The 19,447-nt window shown below is 39.0% G+C and overlaps 1 protein-coding gene across 5 annotated transcripts in view; it reads right to left on the bottom strand.

The window, feature by feature from the left end:
- Window positions 1–13,920: 13,920 nt before the first annotated feature.
- Window positions 13,921–19,447, bottom strand: part of TGFBR1 (transforming growth factor beta receptor 1) — a 75,365-nt gene continuing 69,838 nt past the window's right edge. For all 5 annotated transcript variants that reach the window (XM_086416056.1, XM_086416057.1, XM_086416062.1 and 2 more), the window contains one exon: window positions 13,921–18,170. In XM_086416056.1, coding sequence (XP_086272182.1) covers window positions 18,045–18,170 — 126 coding nt within the window. In that variant the 3' untranslated portion in view covers window positions 13,921–18,044. The remainder of the gene's footprint in view (window positions 18,171–19,447) is intronic.

Here is a 19,447-nt window from a genome sequence, read left to right as displayed (position 1 = left end):
CCATCTAAGAATTTGTCCATTTTTTCTAGATTGTCCATTTTATTGGTGTATAGCTCTTTTAGTAGTCTCTTAACAGCCTTTGTATTTCTGTGGTGCCAGTTGTAACTCTTTTTCATTTCTAATTTTATTAATTTGAGCGCTCTCCCTTTTTCCTTGATGAGTCTGTCTAAAAGTTTATAAAATTTGTTTGCTTTTTCAAAGAACCAGCTTTTAGTTTCACTGATCTTCTTTGTTGTTTTCTTTCTCTATATTGCATTTGTTTCTACTCTGATCTTTGATTTATTTCCTTCTACTAACTTTGGGTTTGGTTTGTTCTTTCTCTTGTTGCTTTAGGTGTAAAGCTGATTTGTTTATTTGAGATTTTTCTTCCTTCCTAAGATAAAGTTGTATTGTTATTTACTTCTCTCTCAGAACTGCTTTTGCTGCATCCCATAGATTTTGAATTATCTTTTCATTGTCATAGAGTTTTCAGAGTGCAGATCTTTTGCCTCCTTAGGTAGTTTATTCTTCAGTATTTTATTCTTTTTGTTGTGATGGTCAATGGGATTGTTTCCATAATTTCTGTTTCTGATCTTTTGTTGTCATATAGAAATGCAAGAGATTTCCATGGATTAGTTTTTTATCTTGCAGCTTTACCAAATTCATGGATGAACTCTGGTAGTTTTCTCGTGGCATCTTTAGGATTTTCTATGTATAATATCACATCATCTGCAAATAGTAACAGTTTTGCTTCTTCTTTTCCAGTTTGGATTCCTTTTATTTCTTCTTCTTCTCTGATTGCTGTGGCTAGGACTTCCAACACTATGTTGAATAAAAGTGGCAAGAGTGGGCATCCTTGAGTCTTGTTCCTGATCTTAGAGGAAATGCTTTCAGCTTTTCACCCTTGAGTATAATATCAGCTGTAGGTTTGTCATGCTGCTGCTAAGTCACTTCAGTTGTGTCCGACATGGCCTTTATTATGTTGAGGTGTTTGCTACTGAACAATATGTTGAGGTATGTTCCCTTTATGCCCACTTTCTTTAGAGTTTTTTATGTAAGTGGGTGCTGAATTTTGTCAATTTTTTTCTGCTTCTGTTGATCATATGGGTTTTATTCTTCAGTTCGTTGGTGTAGTGTATCCCATTGATTGATTTGCAGGTATTGAAAAAACCTTTCATCCATGGGATAAATCCCACTTGATCATGGTGCATGATCCCTTTAATATATTGTTGGATTCAGTTTGCTGGTATTTTGTTGAGTATTTCTGTGTCTATGTTCATCAGTGATATTGACTTATAACTTTCTTTTTTTGTGGTATCTTTGTCTGGTTTTGGTTATCAGAGTGATGGTGGCCTCATAGAATGTGTTTGGGAGTGTTCCTTCCTCTGCTTTTGGAATAGGTTCATAAGTTTTCATAGTTTTTTTTTTTTTTTTGGAATAGCTTCATAAGGATAGTTATTGCTGCTGCTGCTGCTGCTACTAAGTCACTTCAGTCGTGTCTGACTCTGTGCGACCCCATAGATGGCAGCCCACCAGGCTCCCCCATCCCTGGGATTCTCAAGGCAAGAACACTGGAGTGGGTTGCCATTTCCTTCTCCAATGCATGAAAGTGAAAAGTGAAAGTGAAGTCGCTCAGTCATGTCCGACCCTCAGCGACCCCATGGACTGCAGCCTACCAGGCTCCTCTGTCCATGGGATTTTCCAGGCAAGAGTACTGGAGTGGGGTCCCGTCACCTTCTCCAAAGGATAGTTGTTACATGGTCTCTAAATGTTTAATAGAACTTTTCTGTGAAGCCGTCTGGTCTCGGATTTTTGTTTGTTGGAAGTTTTTAAATCACAGTTTCAATTTCAGTACTTGTGATTGATCTGTTCATATTTTCTGTTTCTTCTTGGTTCAGTCTTGAGAGATCGTACCTTTCTAAGAATTTGTCAATTTCTAAGTTGTCCACTTTATTGGCATATAGTTGCTTGTAGTAGTCTCTTACAGTCATTTGTATTCTTGTGGTGTCCATTGTAACTTCTTTTTCAATTCTAATTTTATTGATTTGTACCCTCTTTTTCTTAATGAGTCTGGCTAAAGGTTTATCCATTTCATTTATCTTTTCAAAGAACCAACTTTTAGTTTCATTGATGTTTTTATTGTTTTTTATCTCTATTTTATTTTTGCTGTGGTCTTTATGATTTCTTTCCTTCTACTAATTTGGGGTTTTGTTTATTCTTCTTTCTCTGGTTGCTGTAGGTGTAAGGTTAGGTTGTTTGAGATTTTTCTTGTTTCATGAGGTAATATTGTATTGCTATAAACTTCCCTCTTAGAACTGCTTTTGCTATGTCCCACAGGTTTTGGATCGTCAAGCTTTTGTTTTCATTTGTCTTTAGGTATCTTTTTTAATTTCCTCTTTGATTTCTGCAGTGATCCATTGGCTGTTGGCAACATATTATTTAGTCTCCACGTGTTTTTTAGTTACATTTTTGTGTGTGCGGTTAATTTCTAATCTCATATCACTGTGTTTGGAAAGATGCTTTGTATGACTTCAATTTTCTTAAATTTATCAAGGCTTGATTTCTGGCCCAAGATGTGATCAATCCTGGAGAATGTTCTGTGTGCACTTGAGAAATTGTATTCTGCTGATTTCAGATGGAATGTTCTATAAATATCAATTAAGTTTAAATCTACTATGTCATCTAAAGCCTGTGTTTCAGTATTGACTTTCTCTCTGAATGATCTGTTCATTCACGAATGTGAAGCGTTAAAAGTCCCTCTTCATTATTGTGTCAATGTCAATTTCTTCTTTTATGGATGTTATAATTTGCCTTAAATATTGAGGTGCTCCTTTGAGTGCATATATAATACATATAATATGTATGTATTATATCTTATTCGTGGCTTGATCCTTAATCATTATGTAGTGTCCTTCTTTGTCTCTAATAACAATGTTTATTTTAAAGTCTATTTTGTCTGATATGAGTGTTGCTACTTCAGCTTTCTTTTGATTTCCATTTGCGTGGAATACCTTTGTCCCTCCTCTTTCAGTCTGTATGTGTCCCTAGATCTGAAGTGGGTCTCTTATAGATAGCATATATGTGGGTCTTGTTTTTGTATCCATTCAGCCAGTCTCTGTCTTTTGGTTGGAAAATTTAATCTATTTATATTTAAGGCAGTATTTATATGTATGTTCTTATTATCATTTTGTTGTTTTTATAGATCTTTTTTCTTCCCTTATTCTGTTCTCTGACGATTTGACATTTATCTTAAGTGTTGTATTTGGATTGCATTTGTGTGTGTGTGTGTGTGTATCTATTGTAGATTTTTGGTTTGTGGTTCCCATGAGGTTTTGATACAGAAGTCTATGTATATACAAAATTGTTTTTAAGTTGCTGATTTCTTAATTTACAATGCATTTCCAATATTCTGCATTTGTACTCTTCTCAGGATTGCTGGTTTTAATATATTTGTGTGTGGATGATTTCCTATCTTTATGTTTGCTTTTCGTGGTGAGCTTCCCATTTGTAATTTTTTTGTTTGTTTCTAGTTGTGGCCTTTTCTTCTCCACCTAGAGAAGCTCCTTTAGGATTTGTTGCGAAACTGGTCTGGTGGTGCTGAATTCTCTTAGCTTTTGTTTGTCTTTAAAACTTTTGCTTTCTCTGTCAAATCTGAATGAGAGCCTTGCTGAGTGGAGTATTCTTGGCTGTAATATTTCTCCTGTTCATCACTTTAAATATAGTAGTGTGCCACTCATTTCTGGCCTGCAGAGTTTTTGCTGAAAAGTCAGCTGATAGCCTAATGAGGATTCTCTTGTACATTATTTGTTGATTTTTTTTTTCTCTTATTGCCTTTAATATTTTTCTTTGTCTTTAATTTTTGTAAGTTTGATTAATATGTGTCTTGGCATGTTCTTCCTGCAAAAATGGGCTCAATAAAGGACGGAAATGGTATTGACCTAACAGAAGCAGAAGATGTTAAGAAGAGGTGGCAAGAATACACAGAAGAACTGTACAAAAAAAGAGCTTCACAACCAAGATAATCACGATGGTGTGATCACTCACCTAGAGCCAGACATCCTGGAATGTGAAATCAAGTGGGCCTTAGGAAGCATCACTACTAACAAAGCTAGTGGAGGTGATGGACTTCCAGTTGAGCTATTTCAAATCCTGAAAGATGATGCTGTGAAAGTGCTGCACTCAATATGCCAGCAAATTTGGAAAACTCAGCAGTGGCCACAGGACTGGAAAAGGTCAGTGTTCATTCCAATCCCAAAGAAAGGCAATGCCAAAGAATGCTCAAACTACCGCACAATGGCACTCATCTCACACGCTAGTAAAGTAATGCTCAAAATTCTCCAAGCCAGGCTTCAGCAATATGTGAACCATGAACTTCCAGATGTTCAAGCTGGTTTTAGAAAAGGTAGAGGAACCAGAGATCAAATTGCCAACATCTGCTGGATCATGGAAAAAGCAAGAGAGTTCCAGAAAAACATCTATTTCTGCTTTATTGACTATGCCAGAGCCTTTGACTGTGTGGATCACAATAAACTGTGGAAAATTCTGAAAGAGATGGGAATACCAGACCACCTGACCTGCCTCTTGAGAAACCTGCAGGTCAGGAAGGAACAGTTAGAATTGGACATGGAAGAAATATGCAGGTCAGGAAGCAACAGTTAGAACTGGACATGGAACAACAGACTGGTTCCAAATAGGAAAAGGAGTATGTCAAGACTGTATATTGTCACCCTGCTTATTTAACTTATATGCAGAGTACATCATGAGAAACGCTGGGCTGGAAGAAGCACAAGCTGGAATCAAGATTGCTGGGAGAAATATCAATAACCTCAGATATGCAGATGACACCACCCTTATGGCAGAAAGCGAAGAGGAACTAAAAAGCCTCTTGATGAAATGTGAAAGAGGAGAGTAAAAAAGCTGGCTTAAAGCTCAACATTCAGAAAACTAAGATCATGGCATCCAGTCCCATCACTTCATGGCAAATAGATGGGGAAACAGTGGAAACAGTGGCTGACTTTATTTTTCTGGGCTCCAAAATCACTGCAGATGCTGATTGTAGCCATGAAATTAAAAGACACTTAACTCCTTGGAAGGAAAGTTATGACCAACCTAGACAGCATATTGAAAAGTAGAGACATTACTTTGTCAACAAAGGTCCGTCTAGTCAAGGCTATGGTTTTTCCAGTGGTCATGTGTGGATGTGAGAGTTGGACTATAAAGAAAGGTGAGTGCAGAAGAATTGCTGCTTTTGAACTGTGATGTCGGAGAAGACCTGAGAGTCCCTTGGACTGCAAGGAGATCCAACCAGTCCATCCTAAAGGAAATCAGTGCTGGGTGTTCATTGGAAGGACTGCTGTTGAAGCTGAAACTCCAATACTTTGGCCACCTGATGCGAAGAGATGACTCATTTGAAAAGACCTTGATGCTGGGAAAGATTGAAGGTGGGAGGAGAAGGGGACGACAGAGAATGAGATGGTTGGATGGCATCACTGACTCAATGGATATAGGTTTGTGTAGACTCTGGCAGTTGGTGATGGACAGGGAAGCCTCGTGTGCTGTGGTTCATGGGGTTGCAAAGAGTCAGACATGACTGAGCAACTGAACTGAAGTGAACTGATGTGCTTCCTTGGGTTTATCTTGTATGGCATTCTCCGTGCTTCCTGGACTTGAGTGTTTCCTGTCTCATGTTAGGGAAGTTTTCAGCTTTAATATCTTCAAATATTTTCCCAGGCCCTTTCTCTCTTCTCCTTCTGGAACGCCTACAGTGCACATGTTGCTGTGTTTAATATTGTCCAGTGGTCCCTGACACTGTCCTCATTTCATTCTTTTTCTTTGTTGTCTCACAGTAGTGATTTCCAGCACTCTTGTCTTCCAGCTTACTTACTCCTTCTTCTGATTCAGTTCTTCTGGTATTAATTTCTTACAGTGTATTTTTCATTTCAGTATAATATTGTCCATCTCTGTTTGTTCTTTGAATCGTCTAGCTCATTGTTAAAACATTTCTTGTGTCTTCTGACTGTGCCTCCAATCTTTTTCCAAGATCTTGGATTATCTTTACTCCAAATTCTTTATCAGATAGATTGCCTATGTACACTTGATTTAGTTGTTCTTCTGGGTTTTTAATCATCTTCTTTCATCTGGAACTTCTTTCTCTGCCACCTAATTTTGTCTGACTTTCAGTGTTTATGGTCCCCTTTCCACAAGCTGCAGGATCATAGCTCCTCTTGCTTTGGATGTCTGCCCTCTGGTGGGTGAAGTTGGTTCTAGGTCTTGTGCAGGCTTCCTGTTGGGAGTGACTGGTGCCTGCCCACTGGTTGGTGGAGCTGGGTCTTGTCCTTCTGGTGACCAGGGCTGTGTGAAGGTGTGTGTTTAAAGGTGGCTGTGACCTCAGTATGGCTTTAGGTGGCCCGTCTAATGATGGCTGTGTTCCTGTCCTGCTGGTTGTTTGGCCTGAGGTGTTCCAGCCCTGGAGCCAGCAGGCTGTTGGGTAGGGCCAGGTCTTGGTGCCAATATGGCGACTTCCTGGAGAGCAGATGCTGATCAATATTTCCTGGGGCCTCTGCCACCAGTGTCCTTGTCCTCCCGTGAGCCGCAGCCAGCCCCCACGTCCCCAGGAGGCCCTCCAAGCCCTGGATGGGTCTGTCCCAGGCTCCCATGGAGTTACTGCTTTGTGCTGGGTCCCAGTGCGTGTGAAGCCTTGTGCGCGGCCTCCAAGAGTGGAGCACATTTCCCCAAATCCTGTGGAGCTCCTGCCCTCAAGCCCTGCTGACCTTCAAAGCCAAGTGCTCTGGGGGTTCCTCCTCCCGACATCAAACCTCCAGGCTGGGAAGCCTGATGTGGGGCTCAGGACTGTCACTCTTGTAGGAACACCTTTATGATATAATTATTTCCCAATTTGTGGGCTGCCCACCTGATAGGTGTAAGATCTGATGATGTGGCAAAGGTACTCCTCCTACCATCTCATTGTGGCTTCTTCTTTGTCTCTGAAAGTGACATATCCTTTTTTGTAGGTTCTGGTCTTTTCTGGTTGTTCAGCAATTAGTTGTGATTTTCGTGTTTTTGTGAGAGGAGGTGAGCTCAAATCCTTCTACTCTGCCACTAAAATCACAGGGCTGCTTTTAGTTTGGAGGCTTGCTGCCTCTTTCCTCGGTGTGTTAGCCATTATTCCCTTGATACGGAGTGTGCAGGTACAGCGGCACCTGTGTGCTCCTGGGACAGCGGGGGCAGGGTTTGGTGCCTGCTCACGGGTCTCGTAGTGGCAGTGATGGCTCATGCCCCTCTCTAGAGCCCACCATGGTGTCCATGACTCACCCCCATGCCCAGAGCTCCTGTAGGAGGTGTCCTGTTGCCTGAGAGCACTCACAGGGAGAGAAGCTCTTATTGCGGTCCTGCCCAATCCTTATACGTCCCCCAGGAAGGGTGGCTGACCTCACTGGTGAGCCCAGGCTCCTTCTGAGTATACCCTCTGTGGCCACCATCCAGACTCTTCAGGCTGTCTCCACATAGCCAACTCCAGTCTTCTCCCTGAGTCTCAGCCTCTGAAGCCTGAGGTGGTTTGATGGATGAGCGTCTCATGCCACAGAGCATGGGGTGGTGGTGCCAACTTTCTGCACAGGTTACTCTGTTTTGCTGTACTCTCCTCCTAGGCTCTGAAGCTCCCCCTCCATCCAGGCTGGTCTCTCTGCCAGCAAAGGGGCTACCCAGGGTGCAAGAGCATTTCCTCCTTCACAGCTTCCTCCCTGCAGCGGGGCTGCCCCAGTTCCTTTATTTTTCTCTTTCCTTTTGTCCTACCCAGTTACGTGGAGGTTTTGTTGCTCTCTTTAGGAAGTCTGTGGTCTTCTGCCAGTGTTCGTAGATGTTCTGTGTGAATCTTTCTATTTGCAGATGTGGGGGGTTTTTTAAAGATTTTTTGATGTGGACCATTTTTTTAAAGTTTTCATTGAATCTGTTAAAATATGAATCTGCCTTATGTTTTGTTTTTTTGGCCCTGAGGCATGTGGGATCATAGCTTCCTGAGCAGGGATTGAACCAGCACCCCTGGAGGTGAAATCTTAACCACTGGACCACCAGGGAAATATCTGTAGGTGTGTTTTTAATGTTTTTATGGGAGGAGGTGAACTTCATGTCCCACTTCTCCATCACCTCAATCCTAACCAACACCAATTTTTTTTAAGCTCAAAAGATTTTAATTCTGAAGTCCAGTTTTTCAACATTTTTAATTTTGCTTTGGGTATCACACTGAAACCATGAAGATTCTCTCTCATTTTTTTCTAGAAGTCGTATGTGAGGTGCCAGGTCGCTTCAGTCATGTCCAACTCTCTGTGACCCTATGAACTGTAGCCTGCCAGCCTGCTGTGTCCATGGGATTCTCCAGGCAAGAATACTGGAATGGGTTGCCATGCCCTCCTCCAGGGGATCTTCCCAACCTAGAGATTGAACCCGAGTCTCGTGTCTCTTGCATTGGCAGGTTGGTTCTTTACCACTAGTGTCACTGGGGAAGCTCTAGAAGTTGTACGGCCTTTGCTTGTATCTTAGGTCTATAACGAGCTAAAGGTCTAAATAATTTTCTTTCTGTCTTCGCACACCTCCCCCCACCCACCCCCCGCCCCATTTTGGTATATGTTGTCCCAGCACCATTTGCTGAAGATTGATCTCACATTGAAATGGCTTGGCATATGTCAGATCAATTTATCATATATGTAAGTGTTTATTTCTAGACTGTTAACCCTATTCTATTGCTTTATCCACCTATCCTGATGCCAGCAAACACTGTCTTAATTATTGCAGCTTTATAAACTTGAAATCGGGTAGGGTAATTCCTCCAGTTTTGTTCTTCAAAATAATTTTGGCTACTTTAGATACTTTGCATTTCTATGCAGGTTTTAGGATCAGTTTGTCTATTTCAAAAAACAGAAAAGCCTGCTGGACTGTTGATAGGGATTAAGTTGAAGCTAGAGAATAATTGGAGGAGAATTACCATTATAAGAGTATTGAATCTTTTAGTCCAAAAATATGGGATGTTTCTCCATCTATTTAGATCTTTAATTTCTCTCTGCAGTTTTTATACTTTTTCAATGAAATTTATTCTTATATTCTTGATGCTATTGTGAGTGGAAGTTTTTAAGAGGATTGTTTATTGCTAATAAGGAATTTCAGTTGATTTTTATGTATTGATCTTGCATCATACACCCTTACAATTTTTTCAGTTTTTTTTGTGGATTCCTTAGGATCATAGGAAATCATCATTTGTGAATAGTTTTACTCGTTCAAATTTGAATGCCTTTAATCTTTGGTGGGGGTTGGGGGCAGGTCAGGAGCTGGACAGAACCTCTACTACAATGTTAAATAAAAATGAGTGGATATTCTTGATTGCTCCTGATTTTAGGAGAAACACTCTCTTTCACCCTTAAGTTTATTAGCTGTAGGATTTTCATAGGTTCAAAATATTCTTCACTTAGGTTGAGGAACGTGCCTTATATTCCTAGTTTGGGTTTTTTAAATCACAAATGGGTGCTGAATTCTGTCAAATGTCTTTTCTTGTATCTATTTAGCTGAACACATGGGTTTTGTCATTTTATTAATATGGTATACGTTTTTAGGGCTTCCCAGATGGCTCAGTGGTAAATAATTCATTGCCTGCCAGTGCAGGAGACCGGGAGACATGGGTTCAATCCCTGGGTCAGGAAGATCCCCTGGAGGAGGAAATGGTAACCCACTTCAGTACTCTTGCCTGGAAAATCCCATGGACAGAGGAGCCTGGTAGGCTGCCGTCCATGAGGTCGCTAAGAGTCGGACACGACTGAAGCGACTTAGCAGCAGCAGCTACTGTTAAGTCGCTAAGTTGTGTCTGACTCTTTGCGACCCCATGGAATGTACCCTGCCAGTTTCCTCTGTCCATGGGATTTCCCACGCAGGAATGCTGGAGTGGGGTGCCATTGCCTTCTCCATAACAGTAGCAGTAGCATACAACTTTTTGGATGTGAAATCAAGCCTGCAGCCCCAGGATATAGCCGATTTAGTCCTGGTGTATAAACCTTTTTATTTGTTGCTGGATTCAGTTCGCTAATAGTATGAAGGACATTTGCATATATCTTCATGGAATTTAAATATCTTTTCAAATATAGGTATTTAAAACTAAATTTCCCTTTCAATACTGCTTTAGCTTCATATTATAAATTTCAATATGCTGTTTTACTTCATTAAAATTCTCTTAACGTTCCTTGATTTCTTCAATACACAAGTGTTTAGAAATGCATTAAATTTCCAAATATTTGGGGATTTGCAAAATGTCTGTTAGTGACTCCTAACTTAATTTCAAATGGTTGGAAAATATACTGATACTTTCTGTGACTTCAGTCCTTTCAAATTGTTTTATAGCACAGCATGTGGTCTTTCCCTGGAGAATGTTCCATATGGAGTTGAAAAGAATTTATGTTTTGCTGTGGTGGTTGATCTACAAATGTCAGGACAGGTTGGGTGATGACATTTTCATTTTTGCTTTTTTTCAAGTTCTATCAGTTATTGAGAATGTGGTATTAATCTCCAAATGTTATTGGTGAATTATCCATTTCTCCTATCAGTTCTGTCACTTTTTTCTCCACATATTTGTTTTTAAGTGCGGCTTTTTAGGTACATTAATATCTAGGACTTCTTGATAGTTCAGTTGGTAAAGAATCCTCCTGCAAAGCAGGAGACCCTGGTTTGATTCCTGGGTCAGGAAGATCCACTGGAAAAGGGATAGGCGACCCACTCCAGTATTCTTGGGTTTCCCCTGTGGCTCAGCTGGTAAAGAATCCGCCTACAATGTGGGAGACCTGGGTTTGTTTCCTAGGTTGGGAAGATCCCTAGAGAAGGGGACAGCTACCCACTCCAGTATTCTGGCCTGGAGAATTCCAAAGGGGTTGCAGAGTCGAACATGACTGAGTGACTTTCACTTTCACAACCACCAGTTGGAGGAAGTTAACTACATGCTGACCACAGGCATGTCGGCTCTAGACAGCTTGGAAGCAGAAAGTTGATGATGGAGAGTCCCCAAACATCACCCTGTTGACTCACCACTAACCAACCAGAACTGCATGAGCTGATCAATAACCCTGTGACCCTCTCCCTCACTTTATCTTCCTTAGAATCCAGTGGGGAGTTTGGGTCATTCAGGCATGAGCTACCACTCTTTAATTTGTCCCCACAGTGGGTGCCTCGCAATAAACACTGGAATTTTCTTCACCACAACCTACTGTCACTAGGTTAGCTTTACTGAGTGCACATGCGTGAACCCGTTTGGTAGAGTAATATATGTCCCTGATACACTGACCCTTTATCATTTTAAATGTCCTCTATTTCTAGTTTATTTCCAGTCCCACTTTGTCTGATATCAATATATCCATTCTGGCTCTGCCTTATGGTTACTATTGGCATGGGCTATATTTTTCATACTGTTACTTTTGTGCTATTTGTCTTTGAATCCAAAGTTTCTCTTGTAGACACCATATAGTTAAGTCTTGCTTTTTTTATCCATTGTAACAATTTCTTCTTTTGGTTCAAGCATTTAGTCCAGTCATTTTTAATGAAATTATTGGTATGGTTTGATTTGATTTATGGCTACCATTTTACTGTCTTCCAAATGTCTCATATGTTTTTGCATCTCCATCTTTCTATTGCTGCCTTCTTCTGTGTTAAAAAATTTTTAGTGTGCTGTTTAGATTTCTTAAACTGTATTTTGAGTGTTTTAGTGGTTGTTCTAGGGACTACAGTATTTTAGTTAACCACAGTCTTCAGATTAATGCTAGTGTAATTCCAATAAAAAGCAGAGTATTTGTTCCAATATAGCTCCATTTCCTGCCCACTCCTTTGTGCTATTATTGTAATATACATTGTGTGCGTGTGTGCTGTGACTTCAGTCGTGTCCGACTCTTTGTGACCCTGTGGACCATTGCCTGCCAGACTCCTCTGCCCGTAGGATTCTCCAGGTGCATGGAGTGAGCCACCACGCCTGAATGTCCGGTGGACGTTTAGGTGGTTTCCCTGTCTTGGCTGATGTAGACAGTGCTGCAGTGAACATTGGGGTGCATGTATCTTTTGGGGTCATGTTTTTCTCTGGATATATGCCCAGGAGTGGGATTGCAGGATCATATGGTAGCTGTTTTCAGTTTTTAAGGAACCTCCATACTGTTCTCCATAGTTCGTGTACCAGTTTACATTCCTACTAACAGGGCAGGAGGGTTCTCTTCTCTCTACACCCTCTCCAGCATTTGTTGTTTGTGGATTTTTGATGATAGCCATTCTGACTGGTGTGAGGTGATTTCTCATTGTAGCTTTGATTTGCATTTCTCTGATAAGGAACGGTGTTGAGCATCTTTTCACGTGCCTGCTGTCCACCAGTATGTCCTCTTGAGAGACATGTCTATGCAAGGCTTCTGCCTTTTGAGTGGGTGTGTGTTTTGATGCTATTAAGTGTCATAAGCTGTTTGTAAATTTTAGAGACTAAACCCTTATCAGTAACATCATTTACAAATATTTTCTGCCAATCTGTGGGTAGTCTTTTCATTTTGCTTATTGTTTCCTTTGCTGTGGAAAAGCTTTTGAGTTTAAGTAGGTCCCATTTGTTTGTTTTTATTTCTGTTATTCCGGGAGATGGATTGAAGACGTTGCTGTGACTTATGTAATAGTGTGTTCTGCCTGTGTTTTCCTCTGAGTTTTATAGTGTCCGGTCTAACATTGAGGTCTTTAATCCATTTTGAGCTTATTTTTGTGTATGGCATTAAGGAATGATCTTAATTTCATTTTTTCACGTGTGCTGCTTTTTTTTTCCACCTCTATTTTTGAGAGCTGGTTTAGTTGTATCCAAATCCTATCATTCTTGACAACCTTTGTTTCCTTTCTCTTCTTTGAAATACTTAAGTTGCCAATATCCCTTTCTTATAATTCTCTTCTTTTGTATTAGGAAAGAAAATAGTCATCTTAAGTTTCTTTTTTTTTCCATCTCACATTAAGAATCCTTCTTTTTCACAATGATTTAATATTATTTAACTGAATATTTTCTAACCCTTACAAGTCATACATGACTGAGCCCTCGCTTTTATAACATCAAATTTTTCTACTCACTTTTCAGAATAGCTCCAATGTTTTCTCAATTATGAAATAAAGCACAGAGTTGCAAGATCTGTCCATCGGGTCATCTATGTAATATCACTTTCTCCAAATTAGAAAACCCCAAGGGCTGAAGAGGTGATGAAAAGACAAAGCTAGTTCTGTTTTCTCTGAATCTATGATGTTTTAAAAGTAATCTCACTTTCTTCTAATTTACAAGAAAAACCTCTACTTCTGCCTTTATTATGAAGAAAAATCTGAAGAAACATAAAATCGCTAAATCCGATCTCTGAATTGAGGTGACTAGTCTTTAATGCAAGAACAATCCAATCTACAAAACCTCACCCAGAGTATGTTGCGGGCTTGGGGATGACATCTCCCCTCTCTACTTCCTCAGTTCTCTTATCAGTGAAGTTCTCACTCTCAGGAGACTAACTTCAAAAAAACTCAAAAACAAAAACTTATTTCTACAAATTATTTCTCACAATCCTTAATTTAGGAAAAGAAGGAAAAATTTGGAAAGAAGATGAAAATACTTTAAATTTTCTTTGGAAATCATTGAAAAACTTTAACACAAACTTAGCAGATTGCTGAGCCAGAGACAAAGCAGTTCACGTGTAGACATGTCACTTCGTGTCCACCGACAGATTAACAACCCACAAGCATGTGGAGAGAAGCTTCTACACACAAAGATGCACCTTTGGACAGGTGGGCAAGTCTCAAACACGTTCTAATACTGTAACTTGTACCGAGCAGTCATCCAAAGATTCTAGTCTGTATTTATATCAGTTACATGTCATAATAGCAGGACTCTCTCCAATATACACCCTTTATTTTAAATTATGCCACTAGCACTTGGGAAAAAAAGTAATTTATTTGCATTGCTTCCATGTTTCTACTGTAGTGTTAGGACTTGACATAAGCATTATTCTTCTACCTCCTATTTACAGTTCATTCAGAATATTACTACAAATACAGTATACAATTTTAAAAAACTTATGGGGAACTGCAGTTTTCATTTTCCTCACCTCTTTACAGGTTTCTCAAAATCATCCAACGTAAGTGAAAATTTATATGGACATTTTCTGTACACATCTTAAAGGGGCAGAGATTACAGTGATAAAGCCAAAAGAATTCTGCACAAATACAATAAAATACAGAAAACAAAGTATAGATGTTATTTGGGGTACAAATATAAACAATACAGTACCATTTGAGTAATTTAGCAACATAATACTCATACTTTATAGAAATAAAACTGCAAACCCGGAGAATGCTCTGACAAATATTACACATCATATATACAATGAGGTAAATGTACCTTGGTCTCTTGAGAGGTAATTTAAGTTTAAAGCAATTGACGTTTTGAAGCATCTCCTTGACATATAAAGAAATATCGAACACCCCATTCCATTGGCACAATGTGAAAAAGGGATATCAAAACACAGTTCATGATACTCAATTCACAAATCTTGTTTAAAAATAAAAACATTCACTGAAGTTCTTTTTAAGCTTTAAGAAACTGGTTGAATGTTGTTAACCACTTTTTTTTTTTTAAGTTTACAGTTACAAATAAGACTGCATAATAGGGTTAAAGGTTTAAATGTACTGACAATCCTCAGAATGTCCTAGAAGTCCAGCATTTCTAGAGAGGGCCCATGGGAATCGCAGCATTCCAAAACAGACACAAGATGCTGCAGGACACGTCATGAGCTATTTTTTAGAGTCTCAAAAACATCTGAACTGGCATTTTTCTGCCAAGCTGTGACAGAACCATTATTTGGACTCTCACCATCTGGAGCCAGAACACTGCCATGGTCAATAAATAGTTTATTAACAATCAGTCTTTCATTGGAGGGGTAAAAATAAATGCTTGATATGACATGTCTAATGGGATCCTCATGTTGTTTTGAGTTTTAATTAGCACTTCACCATCTTGTTTTACAAAATACTCTGTATGTGACAGTTCTTTAAGGTAGAGGGGGGAAAAAAGGTAACTCAGGCATGAGCAGCAAAATGGCCAAGTGACCACTGAAATTTTTTAAGAATAGAAATTTGGAGTTCTTGATGACCATGGCACTGTATCCTGACTCAAGGCACTTCCTGAGCACTATCATTACAGCATAACTACAGGCTCAGCTCTTTGGACCTTACCCTGTCCTATGGAAGATACAACTGGCCATTGCTTCTGGCACAACTCCCACTGCCAGAGCTACCCTTGCTGCCAGCCCACTCAGAGGCAGGACCAGCAGGAAGGCAGTTTGGGAGGGAGCAAGCTAAGGGTGTGAAGAAAAGACCAGGGATGTCTACACCCCAGTAAGCCGTACGCACCCCTCATCCCCGTTCCTCTGGGGGTACTGACTGACAGACAATCTGCCTGAAGGTATACTTTAGCCAAGTTGAACCTTGGAAAGTGAGCATCTGAAGATAGACAGTATAAACACAAAGGCTTGTGTTTTTAAATATATTTCTCCAGTCAAATTTTTCTGCAGGAATAGCCACAGCAATCATGATCCATAAATATTTTCAGTTACTTTCATTTTCAGTACTAGCCAATTGGAGTTTGTCAAACCATCGTTAGTCGGAAAAAAAAAAATGGAATCAGCTAGAGTAACATGTAAACCCAATTTAGAACTAAATTCCAACTTTTAAAAAGTTCCCTGATTCATCAAAAGTAGATTTCATCCATTTAGGCTGAACAGTAAAACTGTAACTCATTTTTTGACTTAATAAAGAATATCTTCAGCAAAAGTTGATTACCTTATATGAAACTGAGAAATCATGTATCACAACTTTAAATCAGACAAGAACTTTTGGTATGTTCTTAAAATTATATAAAAATAGTTTTAGTGATTATATGCATTGGTCCCCTGGATTTCATAAAGCAGATCTGGTAGGCTTGTAAATGGCCAAAAAAAAAAAGTAAAAGTACCTGATCATAGAGCTAGAGATTATTAAACAGGAAACATAACACAATTATAAAACAAACCTCTCAAACTCATTTGCTTTGATGAAATCATGGTAACTACAGAAAAAACTCAAATTTGGACTCAAAATATTAACCTCTAAACAATATTTTCCCCATGTTGTTTTTAAACACATGAAATTGACACTAAATTCCTATGAAGTATGTCATTCATTCTAAAATTACTTTGGCTTTAAGACCAAATAGTCTTTCAAATTTATTCTATGTATAAGAAATAAGACATTATCAGAATGTAGCTCAGTCAGCATAAATGGCCACTATCTCTTACCAAAATACTGTAAAGGTTATTCTGACCCTTTCATCAGGAAATTGACAGCTCTATAAGGTATGTCTTGCCTCACAGCTATGATAGACTTTCCTCCCTCAGATTAAGATCACAGTGATAAAGAGGACTTTGAAAAATTGTAAAAATCCTGCAAAGACTTTCAGCACTGGAAGTAAAACCAGTTATTATAAGCTACTTTCAACTGAATGTGAGAAGGCCATGACAGATTTACTTTAAACATTTAATTTCACCATAAACATCTGTAAATGGAGAATCTATCCTTGGAATATTCCTTAGCTATCGGTTTCCTAAAAATTGAGGGTGCACCAAATTCACTCCAGAGCCATATAAATTAGGCAGTTGTGATATATGCACAGAGAAGGAAAGACTGAGTTAAAAGCTGCCTTCCTCAAAGTGTAGTGCGACCTCAAAACCACACTGACTAACCTTAGCTACAAAGACAAAGTCCACAGAACAGTGACTCCTACACAACAATGTGACTCTCACACACCTGTTACTATTCAAATTATCAACTACCTTTACCTTCCTAGAAAAAAGCCTATTTAACATTAACCATATTCTAATTTTAAACATAATTCATTTCTTAAAAAAATAACACTGTCTTTGATCAGATAAAGAAAAAAATGGCTTATAGAATGCCACACAACTTTTCACAAGCAGCTAGACAAATTTTCCCTTTTAGAAAAATTCGTCTGTATGCTACAGATTTTAAGTTATTAAAGTACTATAAGCATCAAGAGTGCCACTTGAATTTTTTAAAGTGTACTTAGACAATACAATTAAAATGCAAAAACTTGATGAGAATACTTAATTATGACCATGATAACAATTTACCAATTAATGCCATTTCATTTCTCTAGTGGTTTAAGCACATTTTGGCAGGAGAAAGGCATATTCAGAATGGAAAACCAAAGAACATACCAGAAAAACTCTTCCAGAAAACAAAACAGAATAAGTCTGGGTTATCCAGGTAAATAAACTTTTGAATTAAAACATGACAGATTTAACACACACAGAGACTTTAAGCAATTCTACTCATTTCCATTAGAAAGACACAGAAGTGGCACTTACTGGTATAGTACAATCCCATTTTGAAGGCATGTGATGTTCTGAATATGTGAAAGAACAATAATATACAAAATACAATTGCATAAATTATGTTCCTCACTACTATATGAGGTCATTTTTAGACTCAAGAGTTTATAAGTGTTAGTTTTAAGATCCTGAAAATTATAGAACAGTACATTCAAAGTCTAAATCAAAGAAACTCTTTAGTGGTTCAGAATCCTCTGAGAATGTACTAACCAGGAGAAATCACTTTCTTTAAAAATAAGAAAAGTTTCATATAACTCAGCCATCCAGCTCCTTTACCCTTAAAGATGATCTTCAGCACAGCAGTTACCTAAAGTTAAGACCAGCAATCGTTTAAAAAAACAAGTTTTGTGTTAATAAAAAATAAAGGTAGACTACACAACATTTTGTAACTGTCCTGGGAAAGAAGCATTCATAGTGCACAGAAAGGAACCCACATGGCGGTTTCCTGGGTCTGAAGAAATCCTGGGATGTTTTAGTTCACCTTGTTACATCATCGTAAAAGGAAGCAATATCCTTCTGTTCCCTCTCAGTGAGGTAGAACAACTGACCTCCCAAATTAAAACCCAGGAGCAGATCTGAAGAAGAAGTAGAGTTCAGGCAAAGCCACAGAATTTACATTTTGATGCCTTCCTGCTGACTGAGTTGTGACAATGTTTTCTTAATCCGCAAAGCTGTAAGCCTAGCTGCTCCATTGGCATACCAACATTCTCTCATAATTTTAGCCATTACTCTCAAGGCCTACAAGAAAAGAAAAGAAAGATCATTAATGCATGCACCACTTTTCAACGACCTGGATAATAATCTTTACCTGTAAATTTTCTTTTTAAACGACATACAAGTATTTCTGTTTCAGCATTATTTGTAATAGCAAATGAGTAAAGACGACCTAAATTCCCATCAGCAGGATACTGGTGCCAGCAGCTGGAAAGCAGATGGACAAGGGAGGATTTACTTAGCAGCCTGAGAAAGCTGAATCCTCAAATAGAGCTGTGCAAAGCAAAGAGGGAACCTGACTCACATGAAATGGCCCCCAAAACTGAGGAATTAACTTATATCCTGTATCCCTGGGGTGAAGTTCAGGGTAAAAACAGAATCAGCCAAAGAAGCTAGAAACCCAGATACCTGCCCTGCCCCAACTTCACACAGCTGGGTGACCATCCCACCCCAGCCCAACAGAGGACAAGAGATTTCAATCTGAGAGAGCAGCACAGATTCCCATCTTGGGGAAAGGGCAAAATTCCACACTGACAACACACTAAACGCTAAGACAATAAACTTTCTCCCCAGAACATGGCCAGTGACTTCACATACTCCTCCAGGTAGGAGACCAGAAGAGTCTTCAGCCCAAGAAAAGCCTAAAGAGAGGGACATCAGTGGTTCCCCAAGGAAGCAATCCAGTTACTTCACCCTCAGACTGAAGTTGACGATAAGCTCCATTCATGTGCACAAAGCTTCCCATCAGCTTTCAGTGCTGCTTTTATACAGAGTATGAACTTGATCAACATTTCAGGAAAGTAATATGAAATGCAGAAACTGACACAAACAGAAAAAAACACCTTGGAAAAAACAAAAGGTGTACAGAAGACAATATCAACAATCCATCATTAATACCTTCAAAGAGATAAAAGAAAATACTGATACTGGACTTACCAATACTTTTTTGGGTTTTGTTTGGTTTGGGGAAAGTTTTATAGAACTACAAAATAAACCTGAATAATAATAATAAAACCAAAAGATAAAAGCAGATTCCCAGAAAGTTGAGAAAAGAAAACAAAGAGATGGGTAATAGGAAGGAAAACACAAGAAAATCAGAATGCCTGTTCAGGATGTCTACATTCATAACCAGAGTTGAAGAAAACAGAAGAAAATGGAAGGGAACACGTGAGGAAAATTTCCTAGAAATGAACACTTGTTTTCAGGTAAAAATGACCAAGGGTTCAGGACATGCATAAAATCATCCAGCAAACTGAGTGCCATAATCCAGATACCATCCTACATGTATCTAGTAGGATACA

The sequence above is a fragment of the Bos grunniens genome, chromosome 8 (assembly GCF_055505025.1).
Source record: "Bos grunniens cultivar Pamir isolate PY7600 chromosome 8, Bosgru_T2T1.0, whole genome shotgun sequence".
Classification (NCBI taxonomy): domain Eukaryota; kingdom Metazoa; phylum Chordata; class Mammalia; order Artiodactyla; family Bovidae; genus Bos; species Bos grunniens.
This window is presented reverse-complemented; position numbering and strand designations above follow the sequence as displayed.